This window comes from Stegodyphus dumicola, chromosome 6, assembly GCF_044657685.1.
Source record: "Stegodyphus dumicola isolate Sdum_Otavi_A_Nest chromosome 6, ASM4465768v1".
Taxonomy (NCBI): domain Eukaryota; kingdom Metazoa; phylum Arthropoda; class Arachnida; order Araneae; family Eresidae; genus Stegodyphus; species Stegodyphus dumicola.
The window spans coordinates 149,946,780-149,967,846 of record NC_140773.1 but is presented as its reverse complement, the minus strand read 5'-3'; the positions used below and the strand labels follow the sequence as shown (position 1 = coordinate 149,967,846).

At 31.5% G+C, this 21,067-nt stretch overlaps 1 protein-coding gene and 1 long non-coding RNA gene across 7 annotated transcripts in view; one reads left to right on the top strand and one right to left on the bottom strand.

Moving 5' to 3' along the window:
* Window positions 1-21,067, bottom strand: part of LOC146996866 (uncharacterized) — a 191,048-nt gene that overhangs the window by 23,027 nt on the left and 146,954 nt on the right. The gene's annotated exons all lie outside the window — the stretch shown is intronic.
* LOC118193571 (putative sodium-coupled neutral amino acid transporter 12) overlaps window positions 1-21,067 on the top strand; it is a 78,591-nt gene that overhangs the window by 48,848 nt on the left and 8,676 nt on the right. For all 5 annotated transcript variants that reach the window (XM_085819009.1, XM_085819008.1, XM_085819007.1 and 2 more), the window contains exons 9-10: window positions 6,684-6,789; window positions 10,648-10,741. In XM_085819009.1, the coding sequence (XP_085675135.1) occupies window positions 6,684-6,789; window positions 10,648-10,741 (200 nt within the window). The remainder of the gene's footprint in view (window positions 1-6,683; window positions 6,790-10,647; window positions 10,742-21,067) is intronic.

Here is a 21,067-nt window from a genome sequence, read left to right as displayed (position 1 = left end):
GTGTAGGTTAGAGGCACTGCCATCTCTCGGCAAGCACAGTAATTAATATCTAACAAATACTTTTGTAATTGATGTCACTTCTATATTCTTAATGAAGGTTTTTATGTTACTTATTGCCTTTAAGGCTGGTGTAACACTCAAACCCTTTTTTTGCAGTTCTTTGCTGAAGGATTAATTCTGTTAAGCAAATCATGCCACAGTATCAAGGAACCAATAAATGTATAATTCTTGATTTTGGCTTCAATTTTGCTTTCCCATCGAATGTTTGAGAGGGGTTTTATGGTTAAATATGAAATATTTTTCAAAAGAACTGACCATCGCTTAGGAGAAGAAGAAGATACATTGTATAATTAATTATTTGAATTGCAAAAAAAAAAAAAAAACCCACTGCATCTGCATTCACCTTTGCTGCATCGTTAATCATTTTATTTAAACTATGAGCGGCGCAAGGAACATAAAATGCACATGGATTTTAAGATATTATGTTGAAGATAATTTTTCTTCCCTTTCTTATTTGTATTGTCATATCTCTGGCCTCTCATATCATCAAGGGGAATGTTCCCCATTTTCAACATTCCCATTACCGTTACTGTAGAGCAGTTACCTGTAGAATCATCAACTTTAATAAAGCCTAAAAGTGCTCCTTGATTTCTGCCACTCCATCACTGCAGAGGACAAAATGTATGACGACATTCATCTATTCAGTTTTGCTAATATCGGGAGTACAATCTAAAATTATAGAATAATGCTTGGCTTTTCGAAGTGATAGTAAGATTTTCTCTTACAATATTGCCAATAATTTGCGGCATTTCATTTTGACTACCTTCGTTTAGATAATGAACTTTGCCTGTTGCTACCTTTAGGTTGTAATACTCTATCAATGTGAAATTCCACAGTTGAGTCGAACTTTGCAAACAATTCCATTAATTTTATGAAGTTTCCATTGTATTTTTAGTACAGCTCATCAGATGAGCCTCAAAAGGCTAAATTCTGGCTGCCAAGAAGTTTTGTGATCTCAGTCAGTCTTCCTAATACATTTTACCAATGTTTTTTTTTTTTTTTTTTTTTGTACATCTCTTGTGTTTGGGAATCAATTGTTTTATTTTTCAAATTTTTCTCAAGCTCTTTTCATTTTAAGAAATATTTCATATGTGCTGTGTTAGGCTCATGCCTTTGCAAAGCTTTAGATACATATATCCAATCATTATAGCTTTTTACGAGACTACTACTGTCAATTGATAAAAATATCTTGCAACATATGGAATATAATAACCATGTATGGGGAACTAGTTCTCCATTTTCCACTTTTCTGTTGTAATATTTTATCACTAAATTTAAGTCCATTATTACTTTTCGGTTACATTAAACCTTTCTTTTGAATAAGCCCCCATTTCAAGCAAAATCATTCTCGCTTTGTCGCCTAGAGTTGGCCACTTTGCAGGATCATCAAAATCAATATCAAGAAAGGAATTTTCATTTATGCCAGCCTCTTCCATCGAATTATCTGGATAATTTTTAACTTCTGATTAATTTAATTCCATGCTTGGATCATCATTCCCTTCCTTTGGAGTTTCATCAGTCCTTTCACTAACTTCATCCAATGTAGCTGATGTTCTTTGGCTGGATGATGTCTGTTCTTTTGTAATCGATTCTAATGCTGATTCAGTGTAAACATCATTTACATCCAAAGCAGTCTTTATCTTCTTTATGAAATGAGACATTGTGATTGCCTGCTTCTAAAGAGCAGCATCTTTCTCAGCTTTGCGTTTATGATTGTGTGCACAGGATAATTTCTTCTTTGTTTCTATATTATCAAAATTTCACACTGAAATTTAAATTTAAAAATTCAATTCTAAATATTAAATATCTAATCTTTCTTTTAAAATAAACCATGACATCTGCTAAATACAGTCAAAAGTCTTTAATCCGGACTCGTCGGAACTTCGGCAATTCCGGATTATAGATCATCAGTTTAAATCTGGTAAGAAATTATAAAATTAAAAATATGAAACCGTAATTTATGAAATTAAGAGCAATTATGATCTAAAGGGTATCAAAATTTACAAAAAAAAAAAAAAGCTTAATATTTATTTTTTTACTTTATTAAATATTTCTTTCAACATTTAAGCATACATTACGCATATCCGAAATTAGAAAATTGCAACCTGAAAATTATTTGATGTGTATTCGTGATATTTATAATGACGAGGAATTTGATTTAAATCATATCAAAGACGGAGTACATCGGGATGAAATACTACATTTAGTAAGGAATTATAAGCCGAATAAAATAAAAACATCTGCCCTGAAGATAAGGATAGTGCTGACAGATCAACTTTTAGTTCATTGCGCGCTGCGACGTCCCTCCCAGAGCATCGTGAAATTGATAAACAGATTTCGGAATGGTTAGAAAAACAAAAGATATGCCTTTATCCATTTTTTGCAGCAATTCCACTTTTTGTTTCATGGACATATAAATGGGCTTTCTCTTTGTAGATAGATCCTTTGGCAGCTCCAGAATCGGAAGTTCTTTTTGACATACTCGAAAGTTCAAGCTTACTTTTATAAAATTGCTCTAACAGTGCGCAAAAAATAATAAGCCAGATCCAATTAGAAGATTAAGGAACAACGCAATCTGCAACATTAACTGAAATCGATAATTTTAGCTTAGCTTATACCGTCTGTTATACATTAAACGCACATGCGTAAAGGTATTATGCGCATGTGTAAATGCATATGCTCATGCCTAAATGCATTATGCGTTGCATGCGCAGAAAGTTTGTAGCTTTGAGGTTCGGATTATAGATCATTCCAGATTATAGACATCTGGATTAAAGACTTTTGACTATATAGAATAAAGATCAAAAGTTAAAAAAAAAAAAAAAAAGAAAGAAAGACTAATAAAAAAAACTTAAAAAAAAAAAAAAAAAAAAAAAAAAAAAAAAAAACTTTATGATAACTTTTTTTGAGCAGCTGGTGAAGAATTAGCATTTTTCTATCAAATGGATAAGGAAAGGTTTGACCGTGTGGTTGGTCAAACTTAAATGCTTGCCAAGGGCTTCTTGTTCAATGATCCCGAAACCTCTCGCTCCCCAAACACCAGCTAAGTCTTACCTCAATCCATTTGTACAACACCATGACAGCACTGAAAACAAAACAAATAGATACCAGCTCATGACAAACATTAACCATATAATAATACCCTTGGAAATATTCCCCCAGCCCATTGAAGAGCTTTATGTGAAGTTGTCGTTTCCCTGTATTACATCTTTCTTTTTGATGTCGCACTGTTCTATTGTAGTACTTTTTATAACTGAACTATTGTGAACTTCTAATGTTGATTTTTGCTTATTACTAACCTCAATCTTGTAAATGTTTCCAATGTTTTACTGCATTATTGTTATTTTGTTTTAATATATCACCTGTCAACAAAAGCCAGATTTGTAAAAGGCATCACAGCCAAAACTGCTGATGTTTGGACATATAATTCATAGACAATATCTAAAAATCGACTATCTGCAATCAAGCTCCACTTCCCCGAAATTCTCACCAAGTTGCAATCGACAGATGTTGTCGTGAAAGAGCGGCAACAAATGGTTCGATTTCCTCGACAACTTCTAAAGTCTTAGCAACAGATAGAACTATCCTCGTGTGGTATTTTGAAGTTCAATATTCTATATAAATACTATTCGTACATATTGAAGAAATAGCCATTAAAAATATCCCTAAAATTAAATTCCATATATGAAATGCTTTCTAGTTGAGCGGATTTAGATTTTCTCCAAAGAACGAGAGGGAGGGGCAACAATGCTTACATAACCGAAAAATTTCAGGAAAGGAAAGTGCAAAATGTTTTGATAATATACAAAATATATGTTTACAACTGACATGAATTCTACTGTGTGTTGTAAACCCAAGCTTAAATGACCAATGTAGATAATTCTGTTTTTACGTTGTGTATTTGGAAACTAAGTACCGTTTCATTCTAGCCCCGTCGCAGCGCTGTGTTAGGTGTCCCGGTCATGCACACTAGTCTTTCTTGTTCATTGACTTTCAATTGTCGCCATTTTGGTTGCTCTATGTTGTGTTTTCAGTTTGCTGTGCACATTCAAAATGTTTAAGACAATTAGTTCTCCCGCTGACTGTGAGATTCGTGCCGTGATTAAATTTTTGAACGCAAGGAATGTTAAACCAGCAGAAATTTATCGTCAAGTGACAGAAGTTAATGGTGAATACGCGATAAGTGATGGAATGGTGAGAAAGTGGGTAAGAATGTTTAATGCAGGTCGAACAAATGTCCACGCCGAGGCTCGGAGTGGTCGGCCTTCTGTTGTCACTGATGATTTGGTAAGGAAAGTTAATGAAGCAATTCATGAGAACAGACGCTTCACAATGACAACTCTTTCAGAGGCATTTCCACAAATTTCACGTTCTGTTTTGTTCGAAATTGTGTCTGACAGCTTGAATTATCGCAAACTGTGTTCCCGATGGGTTCCAAAAATGCTCACTGATGTTCACAAAACAAAGCGACTTGGTAGTGCCCTGACATTTCTCACGTGGTACAGTGATGAGGGAGAAAACTTTTTAAACCAAATTGTGACAGGTGATGAAACTTGGGTGTGTCATTTCACACCAGAATCGAAACAACAATCGATGGAGTGGAGACACACTCATTCTCCGAAATAAACAAAAGTTCAAAGTGACAATGTCATCACAAAAAATCATGTGCACTGTCTTCTGGGATAGGAAAGGCGTTTTGCTTATTGAATTTTTTCCCAGAGGCGAAACCATTAATGCGGCACAATATTGTGAGACTTAACAAAACTAAGGCGTGCCATTCAAAACAAACGAAGAGGAATGCTCAGTAAAGGAATTGTGTTGCTCCATGACAATGCTCGGCTCCATACTGCTGGTGTCACTCAATCGTTAATTCGACAGTTTCATTGGGAGTAGTTCGATCACCCACCGTACAGCCTGGACTTCACGCCATCCGACTATCACTTGTTCCTCTACATGAAGTGTGAGCTTGGTCATCACAAAAAATCTTTGGAACTGACGACAAAAGAACTTTGGATCTGACGATGACACGAAAAATGCTGTGGAGTCGTGGTTATCGAAACTGGTGGGAAGTTTCTTTGACGATGGTATACAAAAACGGGTCACCCGCTATGACAAGTGTTTGATCATTGGTGGAAACGATGTTGAAAAATAGTTTAAGACATGTATTTTCATGTAAAAATAAAATTGGATTCGAAAAAATTGGTTTACTATTTTTTTTTTTTTTTTTTTTTCAAAACGGTACTTAGTTTCCGAATACGCCTCGTAGCTCGAGGGAATTTTGAAATTTCAACCCTTAACAAGAAGGACAAGGTCTCAGGGGATCCGATGCAGCATTTCCCAGTAGGGTACAGGGCGTTGCTCCAGAAGCCAACTTAATATTAAAAATCTAATAAAGATTCTCAATGTTTTACGAAAATAACTTTAATATAAAACTTCAGTTCTTTACCTCGTCCCCCTGCCTATGTGCCTAATGGGTAAGCTCCTCAAGTGGCTTTTTATATCCCTTTTGCCTCTCTGTACAAACACGTGCATGAACACACCAAGATGCTTAATTGGGGATTTTTGTTTTGTTTTGTGTTGTACATACATATATACTTTTAATAAAAATAAAGTTGTTTATGTATAATTAAAAAATTGTTTTTAATAAGTTTTTGGAATGTATTTCCCCCTTTTTATACTACCTCTGGGGCTCATACAACATAGTATTTTCTAGCAACCTATCTACCATGTTATAGAAGGGTTACCTGTACTTTTTTAACTTAATGAGAATTGAAATATAATTCAGAACTATCTGCCAGTCTAGACTTTAGTAGATTTGTAAATAGTTTATTATATATTATAAATGCACATAAATGAGGTAGGAAGGTATGCCTTCCCATCAGCTAATGAAAAGTGATCAGCAACTGCTGGGGTGTACAGAATATAAATATAAGGTAATGTGCATGATATGGGGAGTTTAATTGAAAGCAAAATATGATTTCACAAAATTACACTGACAGAGCATGCAGTTGAAAAAACTTCAGCTCAGGTCTTTGCCATACATAAGCATCCAAAGTCCGAAAATACTCCTGTGATTACACTAGAAATATAAGATGTTTCATCGGAAAAATAGCTTGAAATAGAACTTGAAAAGTCATAGTTGTTTTTTGATGCACACACAAAATCAATGAAATCAAAGCTCTAGCTAGAATATTTTAACTATCTACATTGGAAAAGTATAAATATATTTTTCATATTATAATGAATTACTAAGTTTATTTTATAAAAATTAAAACTTATGCCAGTTATTGATGTTTGCTACTCAAATTTTTTTCTGCGTAGCAACTGAGTAGTAGTTTCTGAGTAGTATTAATAATCGGCATAAGTTTGTTATTGTGTTATAGAGAGCCTTCAAAAAGTTTTCAAAAGTTTAGTATCTCTTATTCACACTCATGTTTTTTTCTTTCTTTTTTTCCAGAACATTTGTTCTTTATGAATATTATTTTCATGAAAGTAGAAAAAGGAAAAAGAGAGAGAATGATTATTTAAAAACTTATTCTTCAGTCATATGTTAAATTAGTATTATTAATATATAATGATCCACAGTAGTTATATATATGTAATTTATTCTACTGTTTATGTAGCACTTATTCTCCAGTGGATACACCATGCAACATAAGTTTAAATGATACTGTCTCTTGCTGGGCATCTGGTGCAGTAACTAGAGGTGATACTTATCGAATATTTTTAGTAAGTTATCATTCAGATTTCATTTTTAAAAATAATTATTTTATCTTACCACAGTTACGAATTATTAAATAAAAATTTGTTCTTTAAACGAAAACTGTGTTATTTAATTTCCTTCAACTAAAAAAATTAGACACATTCAAAATGAATATTATTTTAAAATTTTCTGTTGTGCACAGTTATATTCTGTGAAAGGTTTGAAAGTTGTAGGCAATAAGTTGCATTTGAAATCATGTAGGTATTAAAAAGTTATACATACTTAATAACTTAAAAAGATTCTTAATTTCGTATACCAATTAAATTGCTAGTTTCAAATTATTATAACATTAATTTGTTTAAAATCACGTTCCTTTAACTACAAGTAATTAGTTATTTTCTATTAAAATTTAATGTGAATTGTGTAATTCATTAAAACTATCTATTAAAATAATTTATACTGTTAGAATGTATATGTAAGTAGAAGCTAAATTTAAACATTATGATAATTTTTTATAAGTAGCAACATAAGTAGAAAATAATTAAAATTTCAAGTAATTAATGAAATGATGTGACCAAAGAATGGTAGTATGACCAAAGAAAGGTTACCAAAAGACCACAGAATGGTTATCAAAGAATGGTAAATCCCAAGTAATTAATGAAGTGATGTGACCAAAGAATGGTAGAATAAAAGAGCACACAATGATCTGTTCTTAATGTGTTTATGTAAAAGACCCATAAAAAGTAATATATATAAGGAACATTAATATTATTTGACCTAAAAGTAAAATTTTCATGTAGTAATAAAATGAAAATTCTTTACAGAATAAGAAAAATCAATAATTGGGCTTATTAAATGAGCTTTGACATTTAAAACATTGGATAAATGAAATGTCTGAAAATTTTAATTATTTTCTATAAAAATGTAGTTATGTTTATAATTTTTTAAAGTGACAGAGAATTGAAAATTGTTTCTGCTACTGCCCTACATTAAAAATGGCCTTTTCTAGTTTATATATGTTGCATTGTTATAGTCTTTCTCATACATAATGTAAATAAGCAGCTTGCTGAAGAAAATCTTTCACGAAGACATTCCTTCCATTTATGGGATGGCAGTTGCTTACTTCAACGCAATGAATAAACCCAGTCTACACATGCATATATGTATGTATAACTTATGTAAGATAAAAAGTGTAAATCAAAATTATAGTTTAAATTATCAATAGCCTCTTAATTCCTCACTTTTAATGGGTATTTCCTTTCTCTATTCTAAAAAGGCTACTTTTTTCAAAATCTATATGCAGATCTGGCAATCATATCTCATTATGTTTTGGTGGCCATTTTTATCCTCAAAATTCTATTTTTGAATCTCGCGTCATTTGGTCTTGCCATTGCGGCTCTTTGAATTAAGATCCACTTAAATAGATTCGATAGAATATTTCCAGCACTGTAGAGTTCTCCCAAGTAATCAAAAATGTTAAAACCTTCATGATATGAATCTATATATCACCAATAAAAGGATTAGGTGACAATGTAATGTCTGCCGAGAAGATGTCAGCATTAGAAAAGGTTATTTGTTTGAAACATCTCATATCTCTCTCACATGAGCATTGAGATTTATTTATTTATAATCTAAGGAGTTGACCTCAATTCAGTTGCTAAGATGAACTTGATATGCCACATAATACTGTAATTGATTGGAACAACTATTTACACATGATTTGTACAGAAGATGTTAATGGCTGCCAAAACATAATGATATGTGATTGCCAGATATGCAGGCACACAAAGGAAAAGTACCCTAAGAATAGTATTAACTTTTACTTGAGTGCTTCAGTTCTAGATCAGTTCATATCATAGGACTTGCATAACACTGGTGACGTAGCCAAGTTGGAACTTAACCGAAACTTTCTCTTAATAGGTTGCCTAACTGCACACTTTTGCTTCTATCTCTGTTCTTGGTGAGATGTTGTCTTGTTGCTTTCTTTCTATTGCAACTGTATCAAATATATAAATGTTCTTGAATAAGCACGATTATAGTATCAAGTGAATTATGGCTACAAATGCGAATTGAAATAAATATAAATATTTAATCTGCCTCATCTGCCAAATTTGCATCTCAATATGAATCAACATTCTGTGCCATCAGTATTAAAAATAACAAATATAATTCTATAAATTATAAGATTTTAATCTAGCAGTAGATATTATGTCTTGATGATCCTCTCATAGAGCAGTGCATTTATGGCAACATTTTAACATTTTTTCTATTCATCACAACATATTTTAAACTTGTTTCTGTGATCCACATTTGGGACTTGCAGTAAATTTGTTTTATTACATTAATAGACTCAAAATTGTGATCATGAAGCACAGATTTTAATTACAGAAATAAGAAAAAAAAATCTCATGGTGCCACATCAAGTGAATGTCACTAGTAGAACCGTTGAATATTTGGTCAAAAAATTCATGAGAAACAAGAGCAAGTGCATGTTTGTGGACATGAATTATTTTGCAAGAATAAATGGTACAAAATATATAAATTATCTTACCAGAATTCAAGTTTTCAACTATCTGCTACAAACAACAAATTGCTGCAAACATACTCAAATAATATTCTTTGTTAGCAATTTTACCAGTTGGTAGGATTCGTGATACATAACACCATGGCAGTTTTAGAAAACAACATTACCTTGACTTTTGACCAACTTTCATGGGGGTCTTTTCAATTTTGTGTCACCTTTTGAATATTAATCTCCTGATTGTTGAGCTGTTTCTGTATCAAATGTGTAGCTTCGTGTTTTATCACTAGCAGTAATACAATTTAGTATAGACTGGCTTTGAGAAAATTTCTCCTAGTTTGCTTGAACACGTTTGAACATTTTTAGAACAAGTCAAAAAATGACATTCTGACAAACCAAATTACTTTTCAGAATTGCTTTTCCAGATGATCGAGTTACTTGTTCAGTAATATATGTGATTATTAAACAATGATTGCTAAGCACTTTTGCTAAGTTCTGACTTGATTTGCATATTGCTTATTAGTTAAAGTGGATGGTGTATCGGAATATGATTCATCTTCATTTTTTGATTTTCTTATATAGTGCCATTTAAAAAGGCCCCCCTTTCTTTATAAGGTGTTTTTGATAAGGTTTGTTTCAATATTCCATATATTTTCTAGCTGAAATGTCATTGCCAAAAAAAAATTAGTACTTTTTTCTTTCTCAGTTACATTCATCATTTTCACCACGGCAAATTTTTTTTTTTTCTTCAAAAAATGAATGTGTTTGTGAATGATAAAAGAAAATTGAAACAATTTCTTAAGTTTGAAAAGTTTTTCTGAAGTGATGAAAGTTGCAATAATTTCTAAAGAAAATTTGTGAAGTAATTTCCTGTATATATGCATTTTAAATGAATTATTTCTGATACATTAGTCATTTTCTCCATTTGAGTATAAAATGCAAAAAATTTAATATTTATCATATCTTAACTCTGATATTTTTTATATTTAACATCTTTCTGATTCAACTTACTGAGAAACTTGAATCAGCTAGCGAAACAATTTAAAAAGTATTTTTAAAAGTGGTGCCAAATCAATCATATGCTTGGCTTATTCAGAAGGATTCATGCTAACTTTTGTTATTATTTTAAGCTGAGAGCATTATGGTATTATTATTTTTTTTAATGGGAAAAGTAGTAGTAATTTTTTCATGTTGTATTTTTTTATATATTTTGTACCTGTAGGAAATTGTTTAGTTTCATTTTTGTTTGTTTCTGTTTATGAGTTTATTTTATGATTGTCTGATGTCTGATGATTGTCTGATGAGTTTATTTTTTTGCATTTAAATTTTTCTTTTAATATTTACTTTTTGAATTTTTCTTCAGGCAATATTTCTCTTTTGCCTTGGGCCCTTTGCATTCTTCAATGTCCAGAAAACAAAATATTTACAAATTTTTACTACAATAATGAGATGGCTAGGTAAGTTTATATGGTACTTATCTCTGGTTTAATACTAGTATACGGTGCACACAGGATTTGGCAAATTTTGGCAACATTACAGAGGATGTTCAGACAATTTTGTAATAATGATTTTGCAAAGATTTATGTTTAGACGAACCTTAGAATTTTATTTTCTATTATGTTCAGTCTGATAGCCTTTTTGTTGAGCTATCATATTACATTTTCATTTCCGAGATAAAAGTCCTTTTCTTAACCCCTTAACTGCCGCGGAAAACGTACAAGATTCAATTCGCAGTGCCAAGGTTTTTCACACAGGCATGCGTAGTTATGCGATTTATTAGGGGGAAAATAAGTGCAAGTTTTACTTTCTAAAAATTGTTTACTTTCACAAAATAAAGAATAAAAGAAAAAAAAAAAAAGAATGCACAAAATTATGTTTTGAGTAAAAGTATAATAAAAAGATGTAAGTATAATAAAAATGATGTTTTTATAATAAAAAAGATCCCTAAAATGGATTTTTGATCAATTCATTTTTAGACCAGTAAAGTGTAATATCAGGTTTCAGTGTTATACCTTGTGAAATCAGTATGCTTAAAAATACATATATTTCTTCTGAACTGGTTGAATGCCACGATTTTGTACTTGATTTTTCGTTTCCAAGGTGTTGGTTCATATACTCATCTACAAAACGGTTAGTTTCAGTAACAATATGAAGCATGAGCAGTTCATCAAAAAAGATAAATGGGTTTGAAACATCCGTTATAGCTTTCTTTATTCCTGGAACCTACTACAAAAAGTAAACGAAAACAGAGGACACAGAATTAAAAAAAAAAAAAAAAAAAAAATACGATTTACTCAAACAACACCAGCCAATACTTTCATTACTTTTACCGCTTTAGACACATCCCTCTCTCCAATTTCTCCCTACACTTCTCTGAAATAGTATCCTCCTTCGCATACTTTGTCAAGGTCATTGTGGTGTTGCATTCCAAAGCTTTGTGAATAATTTTACGGGTAGCAAATGATAGTATTTTGGAAAGGCGTATATTATATGCCTGGGGCAGTTAACGCATCGGCTGAACAAGGCATATATATATATGCCCCCAGCAGTTAAGGGGTTAAACATGAAGGTTGATTTTATTACACTCCTCCTTCACAATCTTTGAGAGTCCATCCAATATTTTGTGATGCCGCTTATAAAGAGGTTGTTTTAAAAGTCCAAATGCACAATAATCCATAGGAGACACATCAGAGGACTTGGGTGGGATGCATTTAAAGGAAATAGCTTCAAATCTGGTTTCATTCCCCATTTTTTCAAAAAATAGTGCGGTAGATAGAGGTATGGCTTGAAGTCTAATCCTGATGGAACTTAACACAGTGAAGATTGTTTAGGTAAAGAGATAAAATTTATTCGTTGAAAATAGGTGTTAAAACATATTTCTGATAGTAATCCGAATTAATTTTGACATTTCTTTTTACTTTCTGTAAGTTTTCCGTTATAAGAGAATCCAATGATAACTTTAAAACCTTTAGAAAAACTTTCTTTGTTTTCTCTGAACCAATAAATTAAATCTCTTTCTCCTCTTTTTCAGTAGTAAATCTATTTTTTCTGTTGCAATCAGATAAGTATATCCAAGCCTCATAAATTTCAACTATATATTTCCATTTTTCACCTGCCAAATAATTTTCATACAGCAATCTGCACATAGTCGTACACTAAGAAACATGTTTCGGTATTATGTGATGAACATCATGTTTTTTGTTTCGAGTAGCTTTAAATCAGATTTTATAATTTTATTGACAGTTCCTACATTAAAGATTTTACAGTAGCTCTTTGGGGGACTGGATTTTCCTTTAAAACATGAGATGCGACTTAAGATTTAATAAAAGCTGTACATACCTTTTTTGTAATGCACTTTTTGCCTTTTTACCAGTCAGATGTAAACTTTGACGTTTCATGTAAAATAAGTGACTATATGTAGAAATATTAAAACCATGCTTTTCACAACTTTTATTAATAATTGAATACGAGTATTTCTCTTCGATCAGCGCAAAAATACAGCCTTCGATCCATTGTTTATTTTTCTGTGATATTTTAAAGAAAAGAATATTTTTAATGCTGCAGACAATAATTAAACCTTATTCCAATTTGATGCATGTCACGTATGAATTTTGAAGTTAATGTTTAAATTCATGGAGAAAATGAAAATCATTACAAAAATGTGTAAACATCCTCTGTATGATGAGAAGTAAATGCAACATTTATGATGAGCAGTAAATGCATCATTTTGGTGTTGGCGACAGTTTTCAAAATCGTGTCAAGGCCATACTGTATGCTGGGATTTTACCTTTACCTCTTTGTTTGTTTTCTCACATTTACAAAAATAAGACTTTTTAAAAAAGTTAATCCCAAGGAGCATATTTTGCCATCTAATATGTACATTAGCTATTTGTTCATGTTTTGTTCTGCATAGAAAATCATGTAATGCAAAAACTTACTGCATGGGTTAATTTTCAAATTCTTGAGAAAGTCTATGTGTTTCATAATTTTATTTGCAGAATATGGTATACATTTAATTCCAAAATTAACCGAAAATTTCGTATGAGGAATAAATATATTCTTCTTACATAAATGTATTTCGGGCCCACCAGCGGCCGAGCGGTAATGTCACTGAACACTGGTAGTTCGGTCCGAGGTTCGTATCCCATGAACGGGCTGGCTGCATGGGTGTTTTCGTGGTTTTCCCCATGTGTAACGTGTATACGAGCCAGTTTCCCTTAAAAGGTCCTCCACGAAGGCATCCCTCCCTTAAGGCAGATAGCCCTCGAGTGCTTTGCCGTAATTTAATAAACCAAACCAAAACCATAAATGTATTTCAATATTTTGTATTTAATGTGAGTGGATTCTTGCTAAGAAATTGGTGATAAAATTTTGAATTAAATTGAAAAGCTTTTTAATTAAATTGTATCTAATTAGATAAGAATTGTAAAGACAGTCAGATGACTTAATCATCCTATAACTTGTAGAGTACAGTGAAATAAATTGAGATCTAGGTTTAAACTAAACCTTTTTATTTACTTAATGGCCTGCTAATTAGAAAAGGAATAACAGAAAAATCATATTTCTGGAAATGCAGAACAATTCAGAGAAAAATAAACTTATTGGCTCAGCCCTAAACCTTTAAGAAAGCAATTAGGATTAGCAGAACTAAAGTTGATTTAAATAATTGAGTCACAGGAAGACGTAACAGAGTGATGGTCAGTGGTAGCTACTGAAGCTGTCTGTTGAGCTCAAGAAAATAGCTTAAATAATAAATTAACTAATTTTCATCTTGGTGGGTGTAAGCAATAATAGAAGTGAAAGTACAAGCAAAATAATAAAATGATTGTTTAATTATTACAAAACATGAATTTGAAAATGAAGGTCTTAGCAACTTTGTTAGAGAACTTTAGATTATAAAACTAACACCATGAGTCAAAGATTTCACAAGGCTTATAAAGTCTCCAACAGAAATTTGTAGTTTGAAACTAGATTGTATGTTATCCTATTTCCTGGGAGGAAAAAAATAATTTGGTATGATGCACAAAAATTTCATGCTAATACAGTCAAAAGTCGTTAATTCGGACACCCATAATCCGGACCTCAAAGCTACAAACTTTCTGCGCATGCGTCGATCCGACGCATGTGCAGAAACGCTGCAGCGTGCAATGAATTGGAAGATGATCTGTCAGCACTATCCTTATCTTCAGGGCAGATGTTTTTATTTTATTTGGCTTATAATTCCTTACTAAATGTAGCATTTCATCTCGATGTACTCTGCCGTCTTTGATATGATTTAAATCAAATTCCTCGTCATTATAATTCACTTCCGATAGTGAAGAAAGTGATACAGAGTTTATTGAAAATGAAAAAAATTTCGATTGACAAATTAGTCGGTATTCTCGACACAGCGATTATAGGACTTCAACAGCGGAACTGTGTAACTGAAGAAGAAATTATGTCTGTTTATAGAATTAAAGAGAAAGTATTATCACATAAAACGAAGCAACTTAAACAACTTACATTGAAAGAAATGTTTAATAAAGTAAACAAATAAATATTAAGCTTTTTTTTTTTTTTTTTTGTAAATTTTGATACCCTTTAGATCATAATTGTTCTTTATTTCATAAATTACGGTTTCATATTTTTAATTTTATAATTTCTGCATGCCATCTTACCAGATTTAAACTGATGATCTATAATCTGGAAAAATCGATAATCCGGAATCGCCGAAGTCCTGACGAGTCCGGATTAACGACTTTTGACTGTAGACACTATGTATATGGACTTGCATGCCCACATAGCAGTTTTTTTTACCAGCTTAAGGCATTCAGATTTCCTATTTTATGTTATATGAAGAGCCATGTGTCTATGTTATGTATAGGCAATTTCTGCTTTCTATTGCAACTTCTACTTTACAGCCGGGAGAAGCAGTAAAAGCTCTAAGCACAGAGAAAAAGTAGGCATCCTTGGCATGGCTGATTGCATAATCTCTTGTAACTTCTTAACTCAACTTCTTTGATCGCTTCTTCAGCAATGTTCACTTCATTATTCACGATCTTAGCACTTTTGACTTGCTCTTTAGTGATCTTCCATCTTCTTGAATGACTTCTGCTGTTGTCAGAATGTCTTGCACTCTAGGTTCCCTACTGCTAGATACTGTGCCTACTTTTTCTCTGGGCTTTGAGCTTTTACTGCTTCTCCTGCCTGTGAATCCTTGAATCACCTTTTCACTGTAGCCATTTTCTCTTTGGCACTTATTCCATCTTAGGTCACTTCTCTATATGCTGTGCTGATTTCTTTTTCTTGTTATACCTGCAGCACGCCTAGGTGCACTATATGATCTAAACTATGGTACTTGATGTTTGATATGATCTAAACCTGGATGCCTATTCTGGGCTACGAGAGTCGGCAGCAGTTTGTGGGCCGCCAGATGTCGCTGCTAATGAAAAAAATTCTCTGAGTGCGGAAGTCATCAGAAGCGCGGGGAAAAGTATTGCCCTGTCGTCAATCAGACTTGTCTGGTTGACGTTCTAAGTAGACAATGGCTTTGTATGTGTTTTTGCTCCTAATTTTTTCATATTTAAACTAAGAATACAGTCGTAGATCTCTGAATCGGTGGCGAATTTATAGAAAATATGTTGATGGTTTTGCTCTGCCAGAAGATGTTTTCATTGCGTATTTCAGATTGCCAAAATTTATAGTTATTTTAATTTGGGATGAACTGAGAGAGTATTTCAAGCCACATTCAGAAAACAAGAACGCAATTTCTACTGAAAGAAAGGTTATACTATTCCTGAAATTATAGATATAAATTGTAATTGTATGCTTTAAAAATGTAGAAGATAATAAGTTTATCAAGCACATAAGCCTTCTTCATTTAATACAAATATAGACATCTGATAAGCTTCTACTTGATTTATGTACAGCAACAATTACATTTATTTTAAAATCTAACAGCTGAATACCTTATGAACAATACTGTGAACAAAAAAAGGAATGTCATTCATTATTACGCAAAATTCACCCCACAGTAAAATAAAAATGAAAAATATATATATAAAACTATAAAATAGCTTTATAATATTTTTTTCAGTAGCAGGACTACTACTAGTGGAATACTTTTAGAAATAATTTTTAGCCCAGAAGTGCTATTAATTTCGTTTTGCCATTTTGTGGCATTTCACGATAAATGGTGTTTCACTTTTCAAATTGTTCCATCAAATATTATCGCACTGTATTATATTTAAATAAATAAATAATGAAGAATCTGCATAAATATATGAATGTTTCTCGCACTGTGATAAAACAATGGTACCCAGAGCCATGAAATTTTGAATAACATAATCCTCCATCCTAATATAGGCATCTGGAGGCCCAAATTTGGAACTCAGAATTTGTCTTATTATCTATTTCATATTTTGTAAAGCATTTATTAGTGTTTGATTAAGAAACTCAACAATTTCAAAGCGAGCAATGGCAACATTCAATGGGGGAGGGGGGAAAAAAAGGAGGCAAAAAACATTTTCACCTCTAGCGTGCGAGACTATGTATTGGAAATTCTAAAGATATGCTCTTTTTAAATTATATGATATTTCTGTGTAATTGAATTTTTTGGTTTAAGTGCAAAGAACATGATATTTAATAAATAAAGGTAACTCACAAAATGTTAAAAAAAGGGCCCTTTGGGAGTAATGTAAAATCTGAAGGCTTTCAGATTTTTTTTTTTTTTTTTTTTCTGTGTGTGTGTGTGTAATTTTATTACGATTTAAACGTGTTTTCTAAGGGAAACTGGCTCATATACACGTTCCGCATTGGGAAAGCCACTAAAACGCCGATGCGGCCAGCCCATTCGCAGGATTCGAACCTCGGACCGAACTACCTGCGTTCAATGACTCTAACCGCTTGGCCGCTGGTGGGCTTATTAGCAGAATTATACTGCATTATTACTGTAATATGCTATAAAATAACAATGCTAGAAGAATGAGGGTTTGTTCATGAAATAGTACTTTTGTAATCAATTAGTATTAATAAATCATTGTTTGTTTGCAAACTTGAGAAAAAAATAATAATACTGTTCATAGCAGAGTTTTCATTTTTATATTGTAAAGGAGATATTGATTATTATTAGTTTTCTATTTAATATGTCGAAACGCTGGTTTGACAAGGTCTTCTCCAGGAGACCTACACGGATTATTTTTACTTTAGTACTTGCATTGTGAAAATAATATTACTATCTTTTTAATTATTTTCACAGAATAAAATCTTTTGAGAAGGAAGAATATTTAAAATAAACAGTTCTTATATATATAAGAAATTAAAATAACAGCAATGTAATATTAAAAAAAGTATTAGTAATTATGTGATAAAAATTGTGATACGAATTAATCACACATACAGGATAGATTAGTATAATTTTGGTTATATATTTTATATTGAAAAAATATTTTCTTTCATGTTAATTATAGAATAAATTATTTAAAATAAAATATTTTGATGCATGTGTGATAGCTGAATGCAGCAGCAATCAGCCATACTGTAATAGCAAATGAATTTTATTTCTTTTCCTGAAAGAAATAATTTTCATAGAAACAGAAAGTAAAAAAAAGGAAGAAACATTAAGAAAGATATATTTTCTTTGTAATTTCTTACTTAAAGAAATATTTTTCTAATATTAACTGTAAAACAAATTGCGTGAAAACACAGTTTTAATGTAAGCATGGAAAAAAAGCAACTTAGTTTGCTATTCGATTGTAATGCAAATTAATCATATTATAAATTTAAATGATTAAATTTTTTTTTTTTTTTTTCTAAAAAGAATTTAAGTAAGCTTCATTTACTCTTATTTATTTACCGTTGCTTTCATGGTATCCCACATCACTCTTTATTTCTTAACCCTAAATTCCTGCGTTAACTTTCTCCTTAAAAAACGGGATTTTCCTTCACATAACACAGCAGCATATTCTGCTGCATGTTGGTCATAATACTGATTCGTGCCATTTTTTCGAACTACAAGGGCAGTGTGTGAGCTAGTGAAATAATGAGAGAATATTCCTAGAACTATAAATTTCATCACTATACAGAACTATAAATTTCATCATTCAGCGAGCACTATAAATTTCATCACTCGTCTGTACTGCGATTGGTTTAAAGCTCCTTGAAGCCTTGTCCCCTTTCAGTAAATTCAAATGGACCCACCCACCCACCAACTGAGGAGAACAGAATGGCTTTTTCCGACAAGTTGTGATGGCTGTCCATACCGTTTTTTTTTTTAGTCAATATTGTTTGCTCAAGTTGTAGATGGATCCAGTGATCCTAGAATAGGCATCCTGAGTTGATTCATAAGAGAGGAACCTGGCCAGTTTTCTGCAGGGGCTGCCTGCAGATAAACTACCGCAGCTCTCACACTCTCAATTACAAACAGTCCCTCAAATCTGGGAGACAACTTTCCAACCCTGAAGATAAGAAATGCTTAATTTTGAGCACTTTTATCTTAGAGATTAAAATGAGCATTATATACTTATTATGAGACTAATAATAATTATATAAGAGGACACTAAGTGTGAAAGAGATAATTGGTAGTATATGATAGTTTTTTTTCTCAATAAGAGGTGCATTTTGTGACGAGAACAATTTTAATTAAATATTTTTAACTTTACATATTAGACTGTAATGTCATCAAATTATATTGCAAGCTTTGTGAGACTGTATTACAAGTTCTATGATCTCTAGCTTGATTTTCTTTAGATTAACCTTTTTTGTGTGTGGGGGGGGGATCTTGAAGTATTATTTGGATAAAAACTTTGTGATCCTATGTATTTATAAAAAGGGCCAAAAGTCTCTCAAATGCTAATTCAAAACTATAAATTAAATTTTTCATTGGTAACCACATAATTGTTAAAGAGAAATTACAATTGATGTATATAGTTTTGAACTTTGTAACTAGCTTCTGTTCATCTACTGAAATACATTTGGCTGAATAATCATTTTTGTATAATTTTTTCATTGAAGATGTTTTCATTTTATATACATTTTTAGCTGGCCGGTTATTATTGTATGTTTTATTTCCTAATGTTTGGTCACAACCTATCATTTTGTTGCCTGCTTATTCCTTTATTTTATGTCTATCAGGTATTGATTGTTTTTTCTGTATTTTTTAAAGTATAATTTTTTATTAATTTATAAGATTTTCTCAAATAATTATAATCATTGTCAATGTGTTTAAATATATCAACAACATTTGTGTCAAGTATGTTATTAAATATTAATACTTTTTGATTTGAAACTCAATTTATTCGATATTTAACATATTAGAAAAATAATTATTTGGCTTTTTGAAATAAAATATGAAAATTATATTTTGTGTAAAATGGAATTTTCATAAATGCTGATACAGCTCTTGCAATTATATACTTTAAATATTATTAAAGCATGGAAACATGTAACTATATTAATTTGTTTTATTTTTTAGTTGTTGCAATAGAAGTGTGCAATAATTGATTAAATAAATGTTACAACAAACATGATGTAATTAAAAAACTGAATGGATGGTATAATTACATGCGCAGCGTTATTAGGCCTTATATATGAGCTAAATGATGATTGAGCATAGGTTCAGAACCTGAGCATGGTATGAAATGTACAGAGCCAAATTATGAAAATGTACAGAAAAACAAAGAATGTGTTAAAGTAGTACATTGTATAGAATATATGTAGCATTTTATTTTAAGAGCAGTTGATTGAAATTTGAAATTAATATTGTGCCTGTTTTAAGACACTTAAAATAATTACAATAAGTAATATATTAATGCATCGTGTCCAGGTTTATATTTATTTCTCATGTGTTGCAAAATGCATTTGTATAATTTTTTTGATTTGAAGGAATGGCAAAATTTATGTAAATAAGAAAATAATTATATATGAATATATATTGTATATGTATAGAGGGTGTAATTTTTTTTATATTTGTGAACACAAGACCACATTGAACATGATTTTGTATTACTTCATTTCTAAAGCAAGCAAACTTTAACTATTGAATAGGAATAATTTTATTCATAAATTTTTGCATTTTTAATACAGTACAAAGTCCAAACTCCAGTATCTGAAACATCCAGTATCTGAACATCCAGTATCTGAATATCCAGTATCTGAACATCCAGTATCCGAAATGACCTAATATCCAGACACCTGGACTGCCAGCAATTTTGTTTTAATTTTTGAGAACATATTTCTTTTCCCTTTACAACATTTAGGAATGGAGAATATAATACTTAAGAAAAAGAAGCTATGCAGTAAAACTGATTTTTCTCGTGACTAACTGAGGCTCCTGGATATCAGTTTCAAACACTTGCTGGCTAGAGATTCGCACTATGGCCAGTGACAATACACTGATTGATGTTGGGCCACAACCACATTTCAGCCCTTGAATGGTTTGTGGAGGTTAGCATTTTTTTTTTATCTGACATAAACAATAAGTGAAGCTCTGAGACACATGTGTTTAGAAAGAGATGTTGCTAGTATTGGTTTTCTTTTGTTGGCATCAAAGCAAGGAAAGAAGAAACACTTAGATTCCGAGGAACTTGAATTAATGTAAGAAATTCTACATTTCCTTAACTTTCTAATTTTCTGCTTTTTCTTTTTTGAAAGTTCTTATTATTGCAGCTACCTTAACAAAATTTGAGTTTGAATTTTTTATTATGTCGAAAATAGTTTCTATGTCTGGAGCTGCAGTAGGATCTGCAAAGCAAAAGCATGTAGGAATATGACACTAAAAAGTCAAATGTTTTAAAGGGGGGAGAACC